The sequence below is a fragment of the Aphelocoma coerulescens genome, chromosome 15 (genome assembly GCF_041296385.1).
Source record: "Aphelocoma coerulescens isolate FSJ_1873_10779 chromosome 15, UR_Acoe_1.0, whole genome shotgun sequence".
Lineage (NCBI taxonomy): Eukaryota > Metazoa > Chordata > Aves > Passeriformes > Corvidae > Aphelocoma > Aphelocoma coerulescens.
Genome location: NC_091029.1, coordinates 2,413,640 through 2,440,433, shown reverse-complemented (window position 1 = coordinate 2,440,433; position 26,794 = coordinate 2,413,640). Strand labels below are relative to the sequence as shown.

At 47.0% G+C, this 26,794-nt stretch overlaps 1 protein-coding gene across 13 annotated transcripts in view; it reads right to left on the bottom strand.

The window, feature by feature from the left end:
* The window catches only part of CCDC92 (coiled-coil domain containing 92), a 104,448-nt gene that overhangs the window by 1,170 nt on the left and 76,484 nt on the right, over positions 1-26,794 (bottom strand). For 6 of the 13 annotated variants that reach the window (XM_069030557.1, XM_069030564.1, XM_069030562.1 and 3 more), the window contains 6 exons: positions 21,484-21,577; positions 15,777-15,920; positions 14,603-14,635; positions 14,063-14,164; positions 685-821; positions 311-352 (listed from right to left, as the gene is read on the bottom strand). In XM_069030557.1, the coding sequence (XP_068886658.1) occupies positions 311-352; positions 685-814 (172 nt within the window). In that variant the 5' untranslated portion in view covers positions 815-821; positions 14,063-14,164; positions 14,603-14,635; positions 15,777-15,920; positions 21,484-21,577. Of the gene's footprint in view, positions 1-310; positions 353-684; positions 822-12,393; positions 12,525-14,062; positions 14,165-14,602; positions 14,636-15,776; positions 15,921-16,075; positions 16,251-17,296; positions 17,484-18,049; positions 18,204-21,200; positions 21,235-21,483; positions 21,578-21,702; positions 21,896-26,794 lie in introns of those variants that run through there. The other 7 variants (XM_069030565.1, XM_069030566.1, XM_069030567.1 and 4 more) reach the window with 7 other exon arrangements.

The following is a 26,794-nucleotide window of genomic DNA, read 5'->3' as shown; positions in this document are numbered from 1 at the left end:
AAATAAAAGCTTTGTGGTTAATTACAGCACCAAGTCAGCTAAGTTTTTAAAATAGTCTCACTCTTCTGCCCCTAAAATTTGTGTCCTGTGTTCCCATATAGCAAGCAGGGAACTGACTGTCTAGTGGAGTCAGCAGTTCCAGGTGCTATTCCTGGCTCTTTCACAGATTTCCATGTGACCTTGGTAAAGAACTTCTGACATTTACTTCATAAATAACTAAGTTTGGAGAGTAGAAAAGAAAATACAAACATTGAAAAAGATTAGTAAATTGCACGTGAACATTAAAAGAAAAATGCCATGTATTCCTTACCTGACAAGTCTGAACTCTTTACAGTCAGCTCATAGGTTAAATCTGAGGAAAAAAAGTTGTTTATTTTTGTTAGAACATCATCATGGAGCCCATGCATCACCTGGTGAGCAGATTTACAATGACAGAGTTCAGTAGATATGAATTAACTCTTCCCACAGCCCAAAGCAAGAACAGGAGATTCACTGTAAATTAGCAAATGTGTAAAACAACCGCACTATCAGCTTTTTGAAGAAAAAAATGAAAAAATCTTGGCTTTGATCAGCCAGTTTGCCACGAGATACAAACTGAAAGCCCTAAATCCACCCTGCTAGTGGGCTTTGCTGCAGAGGTTTCACTGGTAAAGTGGGGAGCAGTCACTCCAAGGAATGAGGTACCTGTGCAGTGCTGCTGCAGGCGGCGCAGCTCAGCGTGCAGCCCCTTCAGGGTGTTGGCGTGTTCCCGCTGCAGGAACAGCAGGTTCTTCTGGGCACTCTGCAGTTGGTTCTCCAGGGTTGAGGTGGCCATCCTGACCCTGCCAGGGAACAGACATGCAATTGTGATGGTGACTTACCTTGAACATACAGGGATCCTCCCTCTGCAGCCAGATGAGCAGAAATGGCTGAATTCTCCTGTTAATGCATTGATTGACGTGTGAGCATCGCATGCCACAAAAGGTTTTTCTGCTTCAGGACTATTTTGATTACCAGTGCTTGAAGTTCATCAAAAGCCTAATTATACCGTAGGCTGGAGCAGGGAACTCATTTGTTTGGAGTTAACACATTTAAAGGATTAACTTCAGACAGTCTAAGTCATTAATCCTGTTACAAGTTAAAAGCAGAGTTCCGAGGAATGGGCTATTGTGTCTGTCTTGCTGAGGGTTTCCACTTACCTCCAGGGACACAGGGATTGGTAAAATCCTTGGCAAGAACAAAGAAGAAAGCACTAAAATGCAGCAGCTCTAAGGAAAAAGGCAAAGGAGGGTTCTGAGCACAGCCAGGCTGGTGGCACTGCCATGGATGTGGCTGCCACGGGTGCCTGAACTGAGATGTGGGTGCTGGGACCAGCACGAGGGAAACTGGCTGCTCGGGTTTCCTCAACACAGGGCCCAATGGCACAGAACAAGACAAGGACAATGCTTCACTCAAAGAGAAAACAAACAGATTTTTCTTGCTCAGGTTACGAGTACATGGAAACCTGTTACACTGCTGGGTTTCCCTTACACAACAGCCTTGTAAAAGTAGGCCTTGGCTACAGCAGTGCTCTCGCTCGAAGACAGACACAGTTAACTGTATGATGCTGACATCCTTGACATCCTTGAAGACCCCTGTGCTGCCAGTGTTAGGAATGGTCCTGATAAGGCAACAATGGACACAGTAGGAAAGGCTAAACTCTGTTACATGCATAGAAACCATTACAGCAATTAGGTTACAAGGATAAGTGAAGAGTCAGGATTCCTGTTGCCTGGACAACCACCTGCAGTGGCACTGCAACCATGCCTGGAATTATGGGACCACACATTGAGCACAAGATGGACCTTAACGGGTTTGCTTTGGCATGGTAAATGTTCTCCATTGGGACTCTTTGCTATGTAGTTTTATGATGAGAATTTGTTTCTACCAGTTTAAAATTGGTAGAGCATAAGCTCAGAGCAAGTGACACACTTTTGTTATTCCTAAACATATCACAGCCCTGCGTTTAAATTTACACTTTTATTCCCCAAAAGAACACCAGACTTGGTGCTCCTGCATCTTGGTGACGCACTAAAGCACCTGGGGATGTGGTATGGAAATCACACACACAGAGCCCTCCTGGTTTCATCTGTGACCTGAACTGACATCATCTTCTACTGACTTAACCCTACAGAAACAAATATCTGATTGTAAAAAAATAAAAATGTGTGAAAGATGTTAAGAAATCCACTTCTGTGCAGGGGCCAAACAGCCTGGTTACCTTGTAACAGAGATCAAAGATTAAGTTCAGTGCCCAAGGATATAGGTAGCAGTGCCAACTCTGCTTTGTTGAGGGAATGGGTCGTTTCACAATCACCATCGTTAGCAATCAAGCAAAAATTACAGACCAAACACATTCTAAAAAGGGATTTCTAGGGTGGTTTAACAAATTTTCCAACACACCATCACTGCCACACTGGCAGCCCCTCATGGCCACAGTGCTGGAGGGCTGTTGGAAGGGGGACTGCACAGTCACAGCAATTACTGTGGAGCACCATGCACTCTGAGGAGTGAGGGTATTATTTCAGCTGTGATACATTTTCAAAGTGACATCCTCTTGCGTGCAAAGCTGACATCAGACAGACGGGAGCTTTACTGAATCATCCCATTTCTTCAGTGTTCACTCTCCTCTGATCGACTGAGCATGACAGCAGGATAAAGCCACAGCTGGAGCTCTGACTGTGTGGGACACCGAGGCTCAGAAGGGATTCTTCATCGAGGAATGTATTTTCCAAAAGAAACCCTAAGCTGTGACAGGAGTAGGTGGAAGAACAGCCTCCGCACAATACCCCAGAGCTCTGTTCTCACAATGGGTATTAATGGTGGCTTTACACCTGTAACCATAACCCTAACAGGAAAATACTTCCCTGAATAGGAAAATACTTCATCACCTGCAACAGACAGTAAGTGTTCATAGCTCAGTCCTTGCAAATAAACACGTTCATTAAAAACCAGTTTCTAAATGTTCAAAAAAGCCAGAATAGGGCTCTCACTATTAATCTCCTCGATTGCTTTTTCACTTTGATCTCCTGCATCTGAAAGATCACACCAGGATTACCTGCTCTGAAGAAAACAAATATTATCAGAGGCAAGCGAGTGTTACAGGCTTAGGAAGAAAATAAGAACAACCAGAGTTGTTGCACCAGAGCATCATCTTCCCTGCAGCAGCAGTAAGTTAATCAGTGAGATCAATTAAATCAACCCACGATGAGTTTTAGCTGCAGCCCCTCTGCACTAAGTAGTTTCCCACAACCCTCTGCAGCCTTTTTGTGCTTCTCCTCCTCACAGCAGCCTGGTTTTCTGCCTATCCTCTCTCCTTCTCTTCAAGGGAAAGGGAAGGCCAGCGAGGTGAAGCCACAGCCTCCATGGATATGTGGGCAGCAGATCCAGCTCCAAACCCACTCACCCACCCACTCAGGCCTTTTTACACAGCACAGCCAGCACTGTGAGATCTGTGCTCTGGGAAACAGACAAAACCATCTACTGTAAAACCAGGGAAAGGGAAAGTGTCCTGCACAGACAGTCGCTATACAAAGAGACACAGATTTGCTTTGAAATCTGCACAAATTAGTTATAACAACAATATATATCAAGGCACTATTAATTTTACAACAAATCTTAGAACACATAATTAGACCGAATATTATTCAAGTCTGAGATTTGGATTAAATGGATTCCAACTGAATATGCATTACCTGTCAACCAAGCTCAGTTGCAAAATATTAAAAATGTTTTTGATTGCTTTTTCAGCCAAACATTTCTATCACAAATTCTAGTGTCATATTTGTCAGCAGCTCATAGGAGACAATGTAAAGTGAGACCCACTGACCTGTGCAATCAGCCCAAACATTTTTAAATTGGGAGAAGATGCAGGAGATAACGAAAAGGAAACAAATATAATTAAAAAGAAATAAAAATTTGTTTTAGTACAAGTCAGAGAACATTTTCCCACATCTTCCCTCCGCAGACCCTTTCACTTAGTTCCAGGGAGGCTGCTTAGTGGGATTTAGAGCTGCTCCCAGTTCCTTAACAATATTCAACACACTGCATGTTGTGTGAAGAGCCACAACTCACATCCAAAAACTGCTCCCATGGGCAGCTGAGATCTGACAGAAAAGGGTCTTGGGAGGGGTCAGGCTAAAAAAATTTAAAAATCTAATTAAAAAAAGAAAAATCTATTCAGGTGCATCTCCCACTGGGGTTCCCAAGAGGGAATCCTATAAAGCAGGCCTGAGGATTGCACTAAGCTGATTTCATCTCAGGCTCTCTGAAACAAGAAGGTCAAAAACCACAAGAGAAAAAGCAAAATGGAGAAGTCAATGGTGCCCTTTACAGCCCAGAGGAACAATCTCCACCTCCCACCATGGAAACTGGTGGGACAAGCTCTCCAAGCAACCAGGCTCTGGCTGGTCCCAGCAGATAAATGACACCAGTGCTGGGAAGAACGCTGTGACTGTATACACAGTCACAAAGTTATGTCACTATGGTTTTTTCCCCCCTTCCCCTTTGTCTCCAAACAAAAAAAATGTTTGCTATGTTCTCCCACAGAAGGAACTGTGCAATGCAGGGCTTGGCAAAGTCCCCTGGGAACGCACACAGCATTCAGAAAGGATGACAGGACACTAAAGGGACACTGCAGTGTCCAGAGGTGATGGTGAGGGTGACACAGCTCCTCTTTGGCAGCAGGACTGGCCCCAACACCAAGTGCCCACCCTGTCAGCACCAGAGGCTTTGTGCGGATGGTGCACTACATTCCACCCTTCAAACATCCGCAATTTCTCATTTCTCAGGACCACCACACCACCAAATGTTTCTTTATACAGCTCAGAGATTGAGCCTCAACTCCTCCAAACAATGGATTCACAATTTCTCTTTAATATAGTCAAGGAGGAAGAAATGGAATGAGTCAAACAGAATTCCCTTGGGAACATTAAGTACAACACTTTCATCATGACAGCATCTACCTAAGCCATCATCTTCCAGCAAAGCAGAGAAGGTAACTTCAATTACCATTCCCATAAGCTCACCTTAAAAAGGAACCGTTCTGTCTCTTTAGAAGTGCACGTTCTCTTCAAAAGGGAACACACACACACACACAAAATCTTATATGGAAAAGGAAAAAATATTAAACAGGAGCTTTCAAAATGCAACCTAATCACATGCTCACCATAAACAGTCACTAACATTTTAACAGCCACATCTTGCCTTGCAGAGGATGTGCAGGCTCCAGGCCTTTTTGGCTCTTAAGCATTTGGAGAGAGTTCAAAACGTTTCAAGGCAACAAGCATCTGGCTGCATTTCAGATGCCTTTGCACAAAATCAGAGCATCTCTATACCCCGCTGCAAGATAGGAGGAGGGAAATGCTAATCTCTGACCTTAGACACAAGTCCAAAGGATGGAACAAAGCCCAAACAACATTTTCATTCCTGTTTGGTATCCACCAAACAGAACACAATAACCTCCTTTTACGTGGATGGGGTGACCATAACCTGAGATGCTGCTTTAGCTCCCTGCCAACTCATATCCTTGAAATATGTATGGGCAGACATTTTCCTCTCAACTGCTCTCTGGCCAGTGCCCCCTCAAAATGGAACAAAAGCTGCCAAAATGTCATTTGTTTGCTATACAAAGTACAGTTTCAAGAACTAAGTAAGGACAGTGGATTCCTCTTGTAAGAACCTCCAAAGTTTTAGCCAGACCCCATTTCAAATATTGCCACTGAACTGACCAAACTTATCTAAACAACACAGCTCTAATGCTGAAATTACTGACAGTCACTTTGCTGTTCTTTGCTTAGATCAGCTCTCCATCTCCGAGACATAATGCCATCCCCAAAGTGTTTGCTCAGCTCCTTTCAAAGGACATAATAAAGGAGACCCTGCAGCCCCCACAGCCAACTCAAGGCTTTGCTCTCTTTCTGCTTGGACATTTGCATGAAGTTCCCCACAAACCGATTCTATGACACCACTACACCTCTACTAAAGCAGATCCAGCAATAATACAGCTTAGTGACAAACTCTTCCACAGTTTCAGATTTCTGCTCACCCCTCATTCATCTGTGCATCAGACTAAGCCAGTTCAACAAGTCCAGTGTTGCTAAAGTCAAGCTTTTCAGACAATACACTCAGCCTACACATCCACCTCTGGACATTCCTCCCCTTCTCCAGTGCTCCCTTATCAGTAATGAGTACCTCTTGCAGCAGCACCTCTTCCCCCCCCTCCTCAGCCTTCTACATTAAAATATAACAATGCTTCCACATCATTATTGACCCAGTAACTTGTTCTCATATTCTTTTCGTTTGTGTGATTTAAACCCAGCAGAATTAGTAGTTCTTTCCTGGAGACAATGGAGGGGAAGAAGGAACTGTGCCACTGTCCTCCCAGAGGAAGGACACGATTTCGCTTTCTCAGCTCCTTTTCCATTTCTTCTGCTTTTGATGCTATTTTACTCAGTAGTTTCTCTGCCTGACTTTCCCATCATTTTCTGATCAGAGACTGTGCAAACTCTTTACAGTTAATCTCTGAAAGCCCTGCAAGCACATATTTTAGCATTTTAGTATGAAGATGACTTTTTGTTACTCCTACAGCAGCTGGTACAGCAGCAGGAAGAATAATTGAGTGGACACCATCCTGGTAGCAATGATTTAATTTTGGATGCTCCAAAGGAACCAGCTGGTACTTTTGCACAGAACTCACTGACTGCCTACGTGTCTGACTGTGTACCTGGAGTCAAGAATAGTTCATGTGGTGTTTTCTCTGTCCTTGAGACCACCCAACCCCAGAGCTGTCACAATGAAAGAGACCAAAAGGAATCAGATGTTAAAATCACTACTGTGACAAGAGACTGTTAGAGAACCCAATCAATGGTCCTGCAGTGGCATTTCATCCAGACACAGTTATTGTGACCAATACCAGGGTGTGCAAAGCTATGGCTGTACAGCTGTCAGGAACAAACACCTTACTCTGGCAGGAAGCTTTGAAAATCACCTAAAGGGAAACAAAGAAGGTGTCATCTAAATGACACTGACTACTTCAAAAGAACCCCTTTAACAATGATTAAGTGACAATAAAAGCAAGACTACATCGTCATGTAGAGGAACAGGCTGCGTCTCTAGGACGTGCTCCTAAAGAATGGCTCTTCTATTTTATTCACCCCTTCATTCTGAGGATAAAATAGTTTGTTACTGTACTATAACCTCTGTCAAAGCCACAGAATGCAAACTGCACCCCAACCACAACCAGGCAGTCACAATATTGCAAAGACACGTTAGTCTTTCTAGTAAACCAAATTCTTTTGTCAGAAGAATGACAAGAAAATGAATATTCAATTCTCCCAGACTAACACAATATCAATGTTACACATAAACCTGAGCCTGATTCTATTCTTTCCAAAGTCATTAAGAAAGTTCTCCAGCTTCAGTTAAAGCTGAATCAGGACTTAAGGTGGGCTGTGGGTGGTTTTGATATAAGGATCTGTTAAGTATAACTCAAAATTCATGCTCAGAAATCACACTATACTACAGTATAGAACAGTCACAGGCTTTTTTCACATATCAAATACTCACTTAGGAACACTGCATGTCCTCTTTTAATTTTGTCCTAAATGATCAAAAATGTGTGAATTGCACCAGAAACTGAAGAAAATGTATTTGTGCAATATAAAAATTTGCCCTTTCTGAAGCCTGCTGAAACACAAACCAAAAAAATTACTAAGCTGGTTTCACATAACCAGCTTGGCTGGGCCTTTTCACTCTCCCTAACACAGTAAAAACCCACCACCACACAGACATGCGACCATTTCACCGCCCAGCCCAGCCACGACTTTGTCTCACCCATCTCACTCACATACACCGAGCAAGAATTTAGTGCTGCATTTCTGAAATGCTCCAGAATCACCTTCCTGGTCGTTCAGTGAACCAGGTCAGGGAACTGGTGCAGCTGAAAACAAACCCATTCTTCCACTGGCTGCTTTCAGGTGATGGGTTCACTGTGCAGCACTGTAGATGCCTGGGGAAGGTGAAAAAAATAAAAATAAAAAATAGAATCTGTAAGCAGGTCAGGGGGGTGGTACAGGCAGAACTGCTTCCTGCAGCAGTTCTTGCTCCAAGCACTTGCCTGAGCTTGAGCTCCTACTGCATGAACTGCAGAAATTATGATTTTCAGAGCTTACCTGGAATATTTGTGAAACACGGCAGAAGGCACTGAAGCCTTACAGCAAGCTAAAGAAATCTGTCCTGGGAGATCATTTACAGAGAGCAGCTCTTGTAACAGCAACTCTACAGAACTGCACAACCATTTCCAGGCAAGTGTAACAGGCTGAGGAGATGCTTTTCTCTAATGCATTCTGTGATGCTGTTTCATAAGGCATTGATTTTTATTATTTTAGAACAGCAGCTATGATCAAACACACAAAAATTGGTCTCCACTTTGCTAAAGGCTTTGAGAGCTGCTGATGAAGGAAATCTGGTAGTGGTGATGACCTATGTCCAAGTCCTTTCTTAAGCAAGATTTTTTTTTTGGTGTTAAATAGAATGCCAAGACAAAGGGTTCCAAACAGAACTGCTATATACCCTCACTTCCATAACCCAGGTAGCTCAAACTGAGACAATAAAGCTACACAGCTTAAATCAAGCTTTCCTGAGGCTGGAAAGGAAACAAGAAGACACATTTCTATTACAAAGGGAACCTGCCGGTTCTGACATCATTCCCACGGTTTTTCCACACAGATGGACTCTTCCCGAGCTCGACACCTCTGCTCCACAGAAATGCGATCTGCTGTGCCTTTTGTGCCCTCCCTCTGGGCATGGAGTCGGATTACAGGGAGCTACTGTTCCCTGGCATATTTTCAGCCTTTCTGGAGACAGCTACCATTCTGTTCACGGAGAAGCCATGACATTTAACAGTTTTCAGTCCAGCACTGTTTTTTTTAAACCCCATCTCTCAATCAAATAATTAAAGTCAACAAGGAGCAAGGTATTTTAGCATTTTAAATACAAAGCAAAGGTTTCCTTGGAGTGAAATGAGAACAAACGTGCTCCCCAATAGCAGGAAAGAAATAGCAATCCAAAGAAAAGCGTTTTTCAGTGATTATTTAGAACCACCCAAACAGCCTGCAGAAGTTCCAATACACTCTGAAAACACCAGTTTCAGCAGTATTTTTCATGCCTCTAACGTCTAGTGGTAAATAAATTATTGTTCCCATTTATAGTACCGTACTGTTTAACATCACCAGGAGAAATGAGCTGGTAGATAACTGTAAAACATTATTAAGCAAAATCATTTACTGCTCACATGGAGATAGACTAACACCCGTTATCACACTGCTGGACATCCTGGTTTAGAGGAAGATATTTTTTACATCACTTAACAACGAGCACAGAGACAAATCAGGCCCACATTCACTGACAATACTACAGCCAGGCAGGTAAAGGTGAAGGAACAGAGGTGAAGGAACAGCAGGGGGTAACCAGGGGTTAACATTCCAACTCAGCTCCACTCGTTTGCCATCTTCATGTGCTCTTCGGATGTACACAAGAGCAGAGAGCAGGGTTCGTCTCAGCAGAGGAAAGCAGAGCCCTGGTGATATGGTTTGTGCCAGAACAAAGGGCATCCTCCCACCTGAGCCGCACCCAGGCCGTGGGCACGGGCCCCGCACCGCTGTTCCCAGGGAGGCTCCGGCTCTGCCAGACCCTCCTGGGAGTCCAGGCTGTGGTTACACAATGGGCTCATTGCAGCAGCCCGGTGGCCGCGCTCGCTCGGGACAGAGCTGTTGTGTCTGTGCTGTCGGATGTGTCACAGCCACTCGTGTCCCCCCTGTGCCGCAGGAAGCCAGAGCACAGACCTGTCAGGCACCTCTTTCCTCAACACCAACATCCTTACGTTTTCCTTTTGGTGGCTTTGCTTTCCAAACCAGCAAAAAGAAAAAACTATGTCCCATACTCAGCTTTTCCCCCTCATCAACTTATCTGACTGCTGAATTTTCAGTGAAGTGCTGCTCAACTAAACCCATCACTTTTAGTTACTAACAGACACATATACATAAATATGCACAGAAAGTATCACTTGCCAGCAAAAAAATTCTTCAGCATTATGAATTTTCAGAAAGATGAAGATGTCTGTTCTCACTATGAAATAAACTACAACCTGCTACCTTTTTTTAAACTTTACTATGAAAAATGAAGTTAAACATGAGTAAAAAGATTAGTAGTAATCTGTTTATCCAATATGAAAACAATCATTCACAGTTTTGCTACTTTAAATCACTGTTTTTTAAGCCACAGAACAGAAACTAAATGCCTAAAAATTAAAACTGCACTCACTCTATTATGCTGTTTATAATGCTCAATAAATATTTTATTTTACTTTACATTATGGTCCACATTCTGCCGTAATAGCAGTGGGGAGTTTGTGTTCTGCCTCCTGCAGTTAAAGGACTGACTAATGTGGTAGATCTGGATGAAGAAATATATCACCCTTAACACCTACAGCCTCTTGAATTGGGGCCCACTAAGGAACAGTGGAATTTTTTAACAAAAGACATTAAAAAAATAATTTGAAAGCATGCAGCTGTATCTGAAATCCAATGTAAAGGAAACAACTGTAAGGAATGAAATTATTGCTGTTCTACAGTTTGCAACAACTACTGGACTGGAAACTACTTAAGAGTATCTGGACTGGTCACGAGACCTTCATCTTTTCTAAGGGGATGAGGGAGGAAACTTTACAGATATATTAAGCAGAAGTACAATAGGATGAAAACAAGTGGTTATGCATCAGTTTATCCAGCTGATACTTTGCTCTTTTATGACCTTCCAGTCTTTGTTGTTTCACTAAAAATGACTGCTGGAGCCTCAGTACAACCAAAAGCTTGAAAAATCAACAATATTACAAGACAGCCTTTATCTGTGTATAAAGCACTTGCTTTAAATTGTCAAAGCAAAAAGCAATGTGCATTTAAGAGCATAAATGTCAGTCTCCCAGAGGCTCAGTCGTAGTAACGCACTACAGAATTGCATTCACTAATGAGCAAATTATACGGGAAAAGGCACTGTATTTACAGTCACATCCATTTGTCTTTCATTTTTTAATTAAGGAGTATAATTGGTACTGCAAAAGCTCAATATAGCTTTTTAAGTGTAAGCATCTTACCATCTAAGTAAAGCCAACAAGTACCCTGGATGCTTCCTATGCACCTGCAATGCAGATCAAAACAGACAATTCCACCCCCAGGGCTGCCTCAGCTTCTGTGTTCACATTTACCTTCACTGTCTCAACCTTACCCAATTTAATAAGGTGGGCTCAGGTGCATTCCATTGCTGTCCAGGGTGGGAAGGGCCCCTCCTTCCTCTCTGTTGTCCCACCCCATGTCCTGCGTAGGGAAACTGCGTCTGGAAGCATCTCCATGTCTGAAGACGCCCTGCACTTCTCTGCTGCCATTTCCACAGACGACAGGCATTCTCCTCCACAGGAAAAACCTCCTCCTCTCACACGAAGGTTATTCCCTACCCACTCCAAAATGTACACAATCCATCCGTCCAGCCCTTTACCGGCCCTGTGTTACTCATGAAAACGACACCGTTGTCACTTTCTAAAGTGAAAAGGTGCGACGCAAAAGGCGCCTGCGAAGGATGCAGGAGGATGCGGTGCGAGACCTGCCCCGGTGGGTGCGGGCGGCTGCAGCGGCCCCACCGAAGCCTGAGCTGGGCAAGGGGGAGGCGGTGGGCGGCCGCTCTCTTGCTCTGGGGCACACCCCAAACAGAAATACAGACACGTCCTTGCCCCCGAGCCAGCACAAATGGAAAGACCAGGGGGGTACAGCGAGATGCAGCGCAGCTCCTTCATCCCCTGTGCTCCGGTGGCCAGAAAAGGGCCCTGGATGCTCTGAGGAGGGCGCAGGAAGCGCTCTGGTCCAGCGCCAGCGCCCGGCGCACCGGCCCGGAGCCGCCCTGCGCGCACCCGCCGCGCCGTTCGCTGCCCCGCGACAGCCGCCCCGGCCCCGGGGGGCTCCGACCGGCCCTCGGGAGCGGCTGATCGCGCCCCAGCGCCGGGGCACCTCCCCCCGCCGAGGCGCGGCTCCTCCGGCCACCGCAGCTCCCGGGGCCGCGGCCGCCCCGCCTAACGCGCAGCGGGGCCGGCGGGGCGCTCCGACAGCCCCGCCCGCCCTTCACGGGAGGCTCCTTGGGCTGGCAGTGGATTCGTGTGAGTGGGAAAAAGGCCTCCAGCCCCCTTCCCGGGGCAACGCTGCCGCTTCCCCGTTCCCCACCCAGCGCCGGGGGCCGCGATGCCGCTGACGCCCCCTCAGCCGGCCCGGGGCGGAGGGCACAGCGCGCCGCACGCCCGCGCCTCAGCCGCCGCCGCCCCGCCCGGCCCCTCACCTGCTCAGCCCGAGCCGGGTCCGCCGCTCCCCCCGCCCGAAGCACCGCGGGCGCCCCGCGGGGCCGGCACTGAGCGGCGGCGGCACCGGCACCGGAGGCGGCGGCACCGGCACCGGAGGCGGCGGCGCAGGCGCAGGTGCGGCTGCGGCACCGGGCCCGTCGCTCTGGCAACGGCGGCACCGCGCGGCCGCCCCGGCCCCGCCCGCCCGGGCCCGCGCGCGGGGCGGGGCGTGCGCGCACACGGGAGCGGCGTGCGCGGGCTCCGCGCACCTGGAAAGGGAGAGGGAGAGGGAGAGGGAGGAGGAGGGCTCCAGGTGCGTGGGAATGTGGGAGAGGAGGGAATGTGCATTCCCGAGAGAGGTTATGGTTTGAGCCCAGCTGGAAATTAAGCACCACGCAACTCCCCTCCTCTCTTCCCCCACTCCCCCGCCGGTGGAATGGGGAGGGGAATCAAAGGTAAAACCTGTAGGTTGAGATAAGAGCAGTTCAATAATTGAAAACAAACTAAAACACAATAATAATAATAAGTAATAATGATAATAAAAAGGGAAAGGAAAAACACCCCAAACAAGTGATGCACAATGCAATTGCTCATCTCTGGCTGACTGATGTCAGACTGCCTCTCCCCAAACCCAGATCGACCCCCCTTCCTGGTAACTCCCCCAGTTTATATACTGGGTATAATGTTCTATGGTTTGGTACGTCCCTTTGGTCAGCTCAGGTCATCTATGACAGCTTTGCTCCCTCCCAGTTTCTTTTTCAAACCTCACTGGCAAAGCATGAGACACAAAAGAGAAAAAGTTCTTGACTTAGGATGAACAGAACTTAAAAAACCCCCGAAACACTCTGTTATCAGCAACATTCTCATTCCAAATCCAGAGCACAGCATTGTACCAGCTACTGAGAAGAACTGAACTCCCTCCCAGCTGAAGTGAGGACAGAGGTGCACCAGGTGTGTCGGTGTGTTGGGAGCAGTGTGTGTGCACATGTGTGTGTTGGTATGAAGGACGAGGGGGCTGGACACATCTGTGAGCTGTGTGTGCTCCAAAGGATCATGGCAACATGTGCGTGGATGTGTGGGGAAAAGCCTGCCTGGGGTTTGGGGGAGTTTTTTGTGTGTGTGAGTTTCCCCCCAGCCCACCGAAACAAGTACAGCTGCAGCAGAGCTCCAGGAGAGCTGTGGGGGTGGAATTCCTGCAGCCTGTCTGGCTCTGCACATGCACCTTCACTCTGCACTGTAATTTCTGCATTAATATACGGACAAATGTGACCTTCAGCTGCCCACCAGTGGGGTAGGCTCTGGGTGTGCAGTCCTACATGGCTGGATATTGTCTGCATTTTCTCTACAAATCAGTGTTGAAGATGATGGCGCAGTCACTGGCCTGTGATTCTGTCTCTGGCAGATGCACACAAGCATTTATGCATGCACTGCCTTTTCTATGTTTGTAATGGAATTAAAATACTTCATTATAAGGGACTTCAAAATTAGGAGACAGAAACTTGGTTTTTTTTTGAAGCAACCAATAGAAAAGGCCAAATAAAGTTTCTAGAAGTCAGAGATAATTATTTTCTTAGTCAAAAGATGCACTACACACAGCACAAGGAAGTATTTCACACCTTCAACAAAATCAAATTCAGCGTCAAGCTGCAAGCTGGTGGCTCTACCTACCTTCAAGGTGATTCTGTTGTGTGTGAGGACACAGAGGATGGATCTTTATGTGCTTTGCACCTTGCAGCTCCTAAGGCCAGGGAAAAGGAAGTGCAACATAGCCTAGAAGGAAATATTTTAAAGAAAATTCGTTAGTCTTTAGTCAAAGCTAAAACCAGGACGACCAGTTTTAAATGGGTGTTCAGAAGTGGAAAGCTTGGTACAGGGGGAGATTTAGCTCTGCCAGCAGCAGTGCAGGAAGGCCCTTCCATTTTATCTCAGATCCATCCAGCTCTTCATATAAAATGTGGACTCTTAATTTAGAATCCCGTTAGGTGACAAACTAGTCTGAGAAAATGATTCAGTTAGAACCTGTGCCAAAAGAGAAATGCATTTGCCATCTGAATCATCCTGGCAGGAAAGACAGAAGGATGTTAAATGCAATATGGATCCCTAATAACTGAACACAAATGAAGGAAAACCCCCATCTGTGTTGTTCCAAAGAAGTGCTTTTTATTAACAAGGCTTAAGATGCGATATTTATAGAACAGAAATATGTACCTGTACTCCATGTAAGGAAAACCTGTTGGAAACCTAGGGATAAAAATACATTCATTCAGACATAAAACTGAAATAGTCCCTGAGCATTTTTTCCATGTGCCCCTGGTTTCTCTGAAGTTTTCAGTTCTGAGAAGTTTCCCCCTGCAAATGTCACCCCAATTTGTTATCCTTCGAAAGGCTGCTCTGCCCCTCACCAGGTGAGCAGCACTGAGCTGCCCCAGTTTCTTCATGTTCAAAATGGAACGTGAGCATGGTAATTATGTGTCATTAATATCTGCAAAATTCTTTAAAAATCCTGAAGAGGGGAGTGCAGTATAATACCATTATAGCTCAGTGACTGTAACTGGAGGAAGTTCTGACCCCCCTTACAACCCCTGAACTTTGGATAGTGATGGCCAGAAATTCAAATCCCCAATCCATCAAAGGACAAACGTCAGGCTCTCAGGTATGAGCATTTTGCAGTAAAACCTCACAATGTTTGTGCTCCCCCAAAATCGGAGATCACAAAAGCCTTGACATGATGTGCAGTGGTTTGTAAGGCCTCTTGCTGGCTCTGCTTCCCAGGTGCCTCTCAGTTTTTCTTTTGCCTGCTTTGTTTTTGAGAAAGCACAGATGAGAGGGAGAGGGGAGAGCAGCAGAGCTGGAAGCAGGAAGGTTTAATCACCTCTCCTGTGTCACTGCACACGGATGTTGTTTCTCTTTGCTGTGCATCTCTAATATCAACAAGCACAGCTGGCCTGGTTTTGATTCCGGTAATGCAGATCTAAATCCAGGCACCCTCCACCCTATAAAGCCAAAAGAGTTACTATTAATTAGATCAGCGTGGCTGAGATGAGAATCCGGGATTAGCTTCCTGCTCACCCCGTGGGGAAGGAGAGCAGCACGCTGGAGTGGCTGTCCCTCCGTGCAAGCAGGAGCACACAGGCTGAGGGGCGAGTTCCCTTCTCATGGCAGCACCAGGCAAGGGAGGGCAAGGGGAGGGGATTGGGCAGAGTCTTTCTCTGAGCTTGGTGGGGAACAACAGCCAGGATGAAACTCAACCAAAATATTGAAATCTGGTGGGTGATGTGATCCCTCCCCATTTCAAAGGGGAAGATTTTAAAAATCAGAACCAAATGAGCACAAGTGTGTCTGTGTAGAGAGAGAGACCTCAACAGTGATCCTTGTTTTGTACCTCTGCTGATCCTCTTGGAGGAGCATCAGTTAAAATCCTCATGGCCTGATCCCGCTCAGTGGCACCATCCAAGGCAGAATTCCTCCCGCAGGGCTCTTCTTGAGCACTGTCTTTGGTCTCTTTGCTGCACTTTACCAACAGCCTCTAAAATAATTAGCAGTCATCAGATGAGAATTAATTTTTAACAAACTTCTCCCTGCATGGGAGAGGGAGTGGAAAGCTGAGCGAATGGCAGGAAAAGTCTGGGCAGGGAGTGACGACAGGTCCTTTTATCGTCCTCCGAAAAACAGTGACATTACCAAGGATTTATTTACAGAAGCTGGGAGCAATAAGGGAGATGCTGTCAGCTCCTTAAGGCAGAGGCTGGTTTTAGTTACTGTTTTTCCTTCGTTTGCACAAGACTTAGGCTGGGGGGCTCCTGGTACCAGAGAAAACCTCTGCAGAACAAGGAACATCGGATGTCAAGTGCTGAAACTGATGCCCAGACATCTACTGAGGAGGAGAAAGCAGGTCAGGATCCAGGAGATACCTAATCCAGCCTGACGTTTGGGGCTGGAGGAGCAGAAGGTGGGAGCTGCCATGAGCTGCACTCGCATCTCTGTGCATGGATGGAGGCACGGCACACAGATCCTTCCTGCAACTCTGCTGCAGCCTTGCTGCCAAGTAGGGAAATGGTGCTGAGCAGAGCGTGGCCAGCTGTGCCCCAGCTGTGCCCCACTGGCCTGCATTGCCTTAGGGTCATGCCTTTACAGCCGGGTGCTCAGAAGCACCAGCAGTTATTTTTAGTAGGAGAGAACATCATCTGCAAATAGCTTTGCTCTGGCTCTGCCTTGCTTTGGCTCCCTCAGCAGCAGGCAGCCAGAAGGGTTTTGCATCCCTTGTATCATATATTGCCCAGAAAGCTAATTTAGTGCAAGCTGCCCTTATCTCATCCATTAAATGTGCAAGTGAATTGAGCTACTCCCTGATCGTAAAACATTGCTACAATTGCTGGCTGGGAGAAGGCGTCAGCCCCTTACTCAGCTCCCTTATCTCCACTTTACCAACCAGACTCTTAGTAAATCCATTATTTTCCAGCATTAATTCATGAGATGGCCATTAGCCAGAATTCTGTGACTGAACAAACAAGGGCAAAAGCAGTTCCCACCTTTCAATTATATCGTGGGCCTTTCCCAGAAACCTGGGGAGTAAGGGTTCTCATTCCAATCAGAAAGGGTGTAATTAAGGCCCAGAACAGCTTTCCAAAAGCTCTTCAGCTAGATAGCTAAACTTAGACAATTAGTCCACAAAGGAAAAAGGACAAGTTTGTAAATAGCCTAGAAATAAGAGGAGAAGAACAAACGTTTTTTTCTAGGGCAAAAGAAAACCTGTGAAATCTACATTTTAAGACTTTCACAAAATCCCCCCAAATTAAGAAATATAGTTTTCAGTCTGTAAGCAATCACTGACCGATTTAGAGGTGTATGCTCAGGCTGTGCCTACTGTATTCTATCAAAGATCATCAGGAAAACAGCACTGACCTCTGTGTTCAGGGAACAAAACACACATCCAGACGCCTGTCGGTGTTGTCAGCCCCGCTGGATGTGCTGTAGCCATTACCGTGCATTAGCGCTCGTCACACACACTTACACACAAGCCATGATTGCTGCCTTTCAGCTCAGCGATAAAGCCGCTCTGGAGAAGCGGATTCGCAGTGGGAGATGTACCCTTGGGCCAGAGAATCATTAAATTATCAGCATCAAGGAACCTACTGCTATGTGACTCGACAGCTGTACAGTACTAGGCTGAGGCTGTGTTTAATCTGGAGTTTTTAAACCTGACCTACACTGATTTTTTTCCCCCCCTTTGAATAATTTCCCACCACTGCTAAGTCTGATCACCTCGCACAGCCCTGTGCTGCCACAGTCCTCCGTTACCTCCTCTTACTAAGCAGTGCCCATGGGAAGAGAGCTTTCAATCTGGTTGGCCGAAGAGTGGGAGAAATCGTAGAAGTATTAAGGTTGGAAAATACCTAAATATAGGATTTCTTTTGCTGAGATTCAAGGCATGGAAATATTAAATAACCTGCCAGAGCACACTGGGAAGCTGAGCTACATTGCCTGTGGGCCTGCCTCACATTTTAAGAGAGATGATCTCTATTCCTGTGGAACGGAACATGCTCACTATTAGCTCGGGGAGTACAGATGCCTGTAATCTGTCTTTTGAAAAGGGCTTTTAATGACCAGAAAACAGCACAAAGATCTGAGCTTGTTTTATAAACCCAAACCACGTACTGCCTGTAAGCACAGCATTCCACCTCCCTACAACTCAGCGGCTCCGTGGTCTCTAGGTGAGAGAAAATGAAGGGAGTTTATTTTATCTTCCCTGATGGTGGCTGGTAATGACCTGCGAATTGGTGTCATGTGTGGCTTTTTTTTTTTTTTTTTTTTTTGCAGGCTGTAAAACAATTAGGCCTGGTCCCCAGTTAGAGTTTTGCTCCTTGGGTCTGGGAGGGTTTTTGCGCTTGCTGCCGGGGAGCTCTGGGTATCTGGGAGTTGTAAAGATGTCTGTGGTTTTATTGCTAGATTTTTACAAACCTCAGGTTTGTATTTTTATTATGATTGCTGCTGTGAGGACATTTAAAAAAATATCGTGTTTCTCTTTGAAATTACATTTCACTCTGTTGATCTTTCTTTTGACATTTCAGGGAGTTGGGGGATACTGGCAAAACACGCAGAGTAAGCGAAGGAGATCTCCTTCACCCCAAATCCTACCTTTGCCAAACTGGGGAGGCACACGATGTTTTCATCTATTAAATTAACATAGGCTTGGGCTGGTGGGAAGCAGTGCCTGAACAGAGCAGGGCTTGCTGTGATGCTAACAGCCCAAGACAGTGCCATTTTCCCTCTCCTATTAGAGCTGCTGAATCTTTTCCTAGCCTTCTTTTTTGCTCAGCCAAACCTTATCTAAATATTCTGTTCCTGGGGCAATAGATAAATTGCACAGCTGTTTAACTGTCACTGTTTCAGACCTGTTTTCAGACTGCAGGATTGTGTTTCAGATTGATTAAGCAAATGATACCCAAGGAGGAAATCTCTCCCTTCCATCTCTTAGCTGAGACTAATGGTGAAGTTGAGATGTAGAGATGTGCTGGCATTTGGCTGCTGTAGGGCTGTATCAATTCTCTGTTCTCACTAGTCAGGGGAATTCTAAAATCTTGTCATCTTGCCTTAAAGATACAGAATTGGTTTCCATCAGCTTCCTGAAAAAAACCCAAAAAAGGCACGTAGGAACCTGCAGGCTTGAAACCTGTGGTTAGTCTCAGCTCGTATCTTTTTATTATGTTCACTTTCAAAGAACCCCAAAGAACTTGGCAGCCATTAAGGAGGTGGTGATAAGGCTGTAAATTACATGGCAGTGCCCTGGAAAGAACCAGTTTAAGTATTTGGGGAGAAAAATTTTAAAGTCCATTTATGATATGAGCTGTTGCAAACACTCAGACTTTCTGATTGATAGGATGAAGATGGGAGCACCTTAGCACAGAAAAATTTTTGATGTTGGGAGTTATCCTCGATTATTTATTACCAGAGATGGTTCATTCCAGGCACTGATAATGACAGTGCTGTAGTCACCAAGTCTCAGCCTTAAATAAAGTATTTATGGTTACCATTAAAATGCTGTTGCTCATGTCCTCAACAGATTTTGCAGGGATAGACTCTGAGGTAACACTGGGATGAGTGGCTGCTTGACAAATTGTCTGGAGCCTTTGCAGGGTTCAGGGTGCTGGTTTTCCTTCTGCTCTGTGACCTTTAGCAAGGCAGTTCCCTTCTCTCTGCCCACCTCCTGCTGGGCTGGGACTGCCTCAGGCTGTACAAATCTGCAGCGCCTGGAACAGCAGGACAGGGATGTTGGTAGAGGCTTCTTGGCAGCAGAAGGATGCCAGCAGCAGATAATCACCAACCAGAGTCATCGGGTTTGCATAAACACAGAGCTGCTCCATCAGACAGTCTGTGCCCCGAACAGACTCTCTGGGCCTTCTGTGAGCCCCTGCTGCCAGCAGATCTGTCCCAGGGGCAGGTTCCTCCCTGGACCCCTGCTCATGCCTGGGGCACGAGTAGTGCCAGGCTCCGGGGAATGATTCTGAATAAAACCAGAGAAGATATAAAGCTTTGTTTTTTGTTTCGTGTTTTTCCATGCAGGGTATGGTGGTTTGGCATCTGTCAGGCAAACAGATTAAGAACAGATGGGGAAAAATGTGAAACCCCGTTGATCTCCAAGGGATTATTTCAGAAACACAGGGAACAAACGAATGCTGGATTCTGGCCCCTGCTCTTACGTCCCTTCTTCAATCACTGCCCCAAATGTGCTTCGTGCTGGTGAACAGTTCTGCCCCTGTGCCTTGGGCACCTCCAATCTGCCCCTCTTGTGCTGCTGTCCCCTTCCAACCCCCACCTCAGGCCTTACCTGGGCTGTCCCGGGGACTTACGTGGGGTTCCTTCCCCTGCAAAGTGAGGCAAAAGGGCTGCACCCTGCGCTGAACCTGCAGGCACAGAGACCGTGATTCCTTCCTTTGTCCAATCTGGAGGTTCTCAGCTCTCACAGTTGGTTTATTGTCCCTCTTTAAAGCCAACTCGGGTCACCAACATCCCCGAGCGCATCCCCGAGCGCATCCCCGAGCGCATCCCCGAGCGCATCCCCGAGCGCATCCCCGCTCCAGGGCCGGCCCCACGTGCAGTTCCTCCCGCAGCCAGCAGAGGGCCCCCGCCCCCCGCGCACAGCGCCTGCCCCGCGCCGGGTGCGGGGAAAGAGGGGAATGGTCCGGGAATGGTGCGGGAATGGTGCGGGGAAAGAGGGGAATGGTGCGGGGATGGTGCGGGGATGGTGCGGGGAAAGAGGGGAATGGTGCGGGGATGGTGCGGGGAAAGAGGGGAATGGTGCGGGGATGGTGCGGGGATGGTGCGGGGAAAGAGGGGAATGGTGCGGGAATGGTGCGGGGAAAGCGGGGAATGGTGCGGGGATGGTGCGGGGAAAGAGGGGAATGGTTCGGGAATGGTTCAGGAATGGTGCGGGGAAAGAGGGAAATGGTGCGGGGAAAGAGGGGAATGGTGCGGGAATGGTGCAGGAATGGTGCGGGAGTGGGGTGGGAGTGGTCCAGGATCGGCCGCGCGCAGGCACCAGAGCAGCGCTGGATGGACCTGTCCGGGCTCTTCTCCAGCCCCGGCTCCTGTGGGACCTCATCCTCAGCCTTTCAGGAGAAGTTTGAGGCCACACAAACAGACGAGCTTCAAACTCCAAGAGAGACCTAACTTCAGACACAGCACGCTTGAGGTTTGCCCTCTTCAAGGGATCCTCTCTGCTGTGCATGGCCCCCACCCAGCGTCAGTCTTTATGCTACAAAGTTTGAAAGCAGAACAGCAAAACAAGGCCCTCACCCTGCTACTACTTACCCCACCTCAGGTGGAACATTCACATTTTCCTTCTGGTTAGTTATGGGAAGGGAACCAACAAAAGGAGGAAGAGTAATAGTTAAACCTCAGGAGAGAGTCCAGGCCTTTGAAAATGCTACACCCATTGTTCTATGTAAACTCATCAAAGTTACATCTAGTCAGTGAGCACTTACCTCTCTAAATCCCCTTCTTTAGGGGCCTGGGACCCATACAGAGAAAATGGAGTTAGAACAGCTTAAAGCTATGTACACCACATCTGTGCTCAAGAAATAAATCAATACCTCAGTTCCTGAATGGTGCTGTGGGAGATGCCCATGGTGCCTGGATGAGGCTGGATTTTGGTCAGTTGGCTAGTCCTTCCCTTCTGACTGTCCTCTGTATTGGAGAGAAATATGGATTTTACTCCTGGCCCATAAAAGAAATCTTGGTCCTCAACGAGCCATCAAGCACAGTACCCAGAGCTGGCAGGGGAACTCAGAGGAATGTGCAGAGAAACACACCTCAGTCTTGGAGAAAGCACTGCTGCCTTTCACCGCAAACGGGCCTCAATACAGCTCTCCAGAGGAATACCTGGATAACGTGGAACCTTCCAGGCATGGAAGCAACACTTTGTGGGCTGTGTGGTGCTGGAGCTGAGCCTGGACACAGCCTGTGGACCCTGCACCTCACCTGGGGCTCCCATGTCCACCTTGGCTCTTGCCAACATTGCAGGAATAATCACAGCTACAAGCCACCAGCTCCTCGTCCCCCTGATCCCTGGCTACCTATAACTGGGACCAGCTGTAGGACAGCGCCCAGGAGGTCCTGCTTGGCTCTACAATTAGAGCTGTCTCCATCCCAGAACCAGCACAAGCCAAATCTCTGGTGCAACAACTTGGGGGATACATTTCCAGCAGTGGAACCAGTGCATGTGGCAGCTGAAGTGCCTGGCTAACCAGTGGAAAGATGAGGTACAGCCAACATCCAGGTGGACCTTGGGTCCATAACAGAGGCCAGACCCCTCACTGGCCATAAAAGTCCAACATTAGGCTTTAAAGATTTGTTAGCTGTAATTAAGCAGCTTTCTGGTCCCATCAGCTAGATGTAATAATCCCTCCTAGCCCATTAACAAAAAGAGCTGGCAAGCCTGGATTTGATGACTGACTGAACAATATGAAGAGGTGGTGATTTGCTGGTGATGTGTTAAAACAGGCAACAAATCAGCTGGCAACCTGCACTGGACTGAAACAAAATCAAAGCAAGAGGCAGATGACTTTGAATGGGCTCCAAAGGTCACAGAGAAACAAGCAAAAACTGATAAAGTTCACAGGAAAACAGAGTGAGCAGAAGGAGCGCTGCATCTTCTTGGCACTGGGAGCAGTTGGCATCCGACTTGGAACGAATGCATTTCTGAGTTAAAAAAATACATTTATCTGGAGGGAAGCTGGAGGCATAAAACCCAAAATGAACTGGTGCATCTAAGCCTGACTGTTCCAGCACTGGGAGAGCGTGCACGGACTTGGTGCTGGCAAAGGCAGAGCTGCTGTGGAGCTCCAGTGCCATGGGGATGGTGGCAATGGAGGCAGAACCCCACGGTGGGTTCAAGGGGTCACAGCTCCAGGACTGTAACTGCACCCCATGGGTGCTCAGTCACGGGACAGGACCCAGGAGATCAATGTAGAAGAATCAGCTGCAGCATTGGAGCTCAGTCTGGTGGTCCTTACATGAGGCAAGATAGAACCACTCATGAGAAAGAAGCAAAAAAGTCCCTTTGCATTGAGGATGCACAAAAGTCAGTGGGAAAAGCACTGCCAGGCCAGTGCCAGGAGCTCAGAACATCCCGGAGGTGGGATGAACATCCCGAAGGTGGGATGCCTAGAGCAGAGGAGGATATGAGTGTTAGTTGGTACTTTCCTAATTACAGGATCTGCTTAGCTATTTTAAGTCATGTTCCATGCAATATTGAAACACACAAGTTTTCATCTTTTGGCAGTTTGGTTGGTACAGCATCTAATTATCCCTGCAGCTTGGGGATGGTAGAAAATGCTTTTCAGACACCCAACAGAGAGATAAAATAGGTAGAAAAAGTGCAAGTGTTCCCTTCTCTCTTGGACTTCGCAAGGGCAGAATCCAGCTCCCACAGTGCCTCTGCACATTTGCCTTAGTATTGCATTAGGAAGCATCTATAGGAGGCTTGGAGCAACCAAGCCCAGAGAAATGGGAAACACGTAAGGGACTGGTGTATACCAGTTCCTCCCAGTGCTGTGACATGAAGAGTTCAAATCAGTGTGTGAGTTGCAAACTTCCATCAGTTCCTGAGGGGTTGGAGCTCCTGAGGGCATCACCTTCCTGCAACCAGCAATCTTCAACCTGGACATCAGAAACACCCCAGTCCACATGCCAAATCAGGAGCTTCTGACTGCCCCCAGCTAATGGCACTGGGCTTTTGGGATCCATGGGAGAGACCTGCATGAAGATCCCAGCCTGAGGCCTCTTAGAAAGGAATGTCTGGGTTCTGTAATGCAAAAAAACCCGGCATCCTGCAAACCCCTGCATGTCCCTGCCATGGGGTTGTGGGGGGCTCATGGGAGGGAGGGATTTTATCAGTGCTGTCTGGTTTGGGTGGAGGAGTGGGTGGTGGATGATGCCATTTCCAATTCCTAGCAGGAATCTGGATGTGTCTGTGCTGGGAAATTGCAAAATAGAACATTGTGCTAATTAATGCCAAACAGGAGGGCTTTGAATATACATCATCCGAATAACCTTTAGCAACCACTAGATGCCTTCCATCCATGAGTGTCTCATAAAGAGTATTTATATTTATTACGTGGCAATGGAAATACATCTCGAGAGTGACCTGCCCAGTGCAGCCATAATGCCCAGTTAGGACTGAATTGTCCAACGTGCACAGAATGAAACACCCTCCGTTCATTCATGCTCCACAAGTGCTGGTTTCACCACTGGCAGCCCTCTGCACTAACTAAAATACCTCTGAGCCAGTCCAACAAGTTTTTTTCCAGGTTTGCTTCTCCACAGTGTAACCACAGATCGTGCTCTATGGAAAGCTTTGAGCCTTGAAAAGTCTAGAGTTACTGTAGGTTGCAGCGGTTGGATTTGATCCTAAAACAATGAAGCCAAACGTGAAAAAGACCCAGATGGCTGTCGCCTCTGTGCTGTTTGGAGTGGGGTTTGGTTCCCAGCCAGGCAGCCCCATGCCACAGCTACACAAACACAGGCAGCAGAGTTGGATGCAGGGGTACACACACCTCAGACAGGCTGTGGCATGGGGGATACAATAGAGGAGGGATTTTGGAGAGGGCAAACACGTCACCATGCCTGAAGGACAGAGGATTTAAGGACATGGGGTCATCAAATCCTGACTTCACTTAAGGAAGAGGAGGTTTTTCTATGGCTGCTGATGTACCTGGATACTGTGTCCTCCTGGGCATGGAGAAGCCTGACAGCCCTTCCCTGTGGGAGCTCATTGCTTGTCCTGTCTACGTAAGATCAGCTCCTTGGGATGGGGACACTCATGTGGAGTTCAGCCCAATGATGAACAACAAAGAGAGGCACAGAAAGGAAGAGCCTGATGAAAGGAGGAATGAGAAGAAGCCATGGGAAAATAATTCAAATTGCCTTGACCGAGGGTGCGCTGCCAAGGTCTAGACCTTGAATTCAGTGTGGTGTAAGGGGATGTAAACAAAACTGCATCCTCGGACTCCAGGGCTGGATTTAGTCCTGTCATGAATTCCAGGAAGACACAGAGGGTAAGACTGGGCTTCAGCCTCCCATTAAAAATGCTCTTCTCCAGTGAGACACTAGTAATAGAGCAGATATCTCTGATAATTAAACTACTAATCAACCCCTTTTAAAAACTGCCTGATGGTTCCCATCTCAATCTCCTGTGAGGATGGGGAGGCTTAGAAATTTAATACAATTCTGTGGTTGAGTTAAACATCAGGCAGGTTTCAGACTGTGCTTTACTAGAACCAGATGAATTTCTAAGCTCAAAATCCAGCATACAGAATGCTGATTAAGTTTGATCTGGTGACCATCTGTCCTTGTGTTTGTAGTATGAGTAGCTAAATGAAATTCTGGGAAAAAAAAGGGTTATCTTAAATACACACAGGATAAAGCAAATTGAAGAAAGCCCCTTTCACTGTTGCTATGTGAATCTTCTCAGCAAGAGGGGAAGATTAGGTTAGTCTCTGAAGTTACATATGCTCAAGTTCACTTTTTTGGACTCTCAGAAGCTGAAACATCAATCTGTAACTTTTGCTTGAATTGCATCTTGTGAATTTTCATTTAACTGCACACTAAACCCAAGCAGACACTCAGCTGAGTTCTGTAGTGAGAAATGTTTCATGGTCACAGAAAGTCAGTATCTTGGAAGGCGTAAATTGGTGCAGCTCAATGCAATTTCCCTCCCTTTCCAACCTGACTTGGGCCACTAATCACCCCAAAATGCTCCCCTACTCCTTCATCCTTTAATCTATCTATATCTATTGATTTATCCATCTTTTTACTTAGATAGAGCAAGTGAAGACAATTAAATTATGAGTAATAGCTCAATAACCAACCAAAGTTCAGCTAAGAGCAGAGGTGATGGCTGCCAGACTTTTTTTTCTCCAATCATAATGGAAATTTGTTGGAGAAAAGAACAGTATGATAAACGATGGCATAACACAATGCCCTCCTTTGAAGAGAGCCAGCTAAGAGGCTGGGCCCATCTGCAGACTGAATAGGGAAGAAGAGAAAGTATTGGGAAATGCAGCAAAATAGCTCTGTGGGGATCACAAACCCCAAACCAGACAGTTCTTGTCAGGCTTTCTAACGGAAATGGTTTCTAACATGCAAGGGCACCAGCTTGGGTCCCCAAGCTCCATCTCAAGCCACTGGCTCCTTCGTGTGAAGCACCACAGGGAGCGCAAAGCAAAAACAAATTCAGTCTGTGTCCTTTGCCAGTTCTCCCCAGCTGCCCAAGGGACTTTGCTCTTTGAAACGGAGGGTATCTGTTCTTTAAAAGGAGTTGTTCACATGTCAGCACGTCAGCCTGTGACCAACAGAAAGATGCCGAGGATGGCTGCAGGGCTTGGGCTGGGGCACAGGACAGCTCTGCAAGAGGAGGCAGCTCAGCAGAAACCACAACAAACCCGGCTGGCTGAGGCTGGGGGAGCGCCTTGGGTGGGGGAAACTCTCTGCTACTAGGGGAGCTGCCTGTTCCAGGCTTTCCGAGCCTGACTGCTTGATCTCCTGGTAAACGGGAAAAGTCTGCAGCTGGGATGCTTTTCTGGGGGAAGAGAGAGCCACAAGAAGTCCCTTGTGGGAGGGCATGAAAGGAGTTTGGCATGAAAAGCCAAGCAGATGCATTTGAAAGTCCGTGTTTATTGTCTGGTTGGCCCCGGTGACTCCCTGCATCCCCAGGCACACGCTCCTGCCTGGGTTAATATTCACTCTAGGTGCTCATTCCCAGTGGCTGGGAGGGAGGTCACACAGACAGTACCTGTGCAAATGCATCTGGCTTTGATAAAACCCTGCCATTGGTGTTCAAAGTCTCCAGCTGACACAAGAAAAGTCAAGCATTAGGATCCTTTCTACCTCAAACAACCCTAG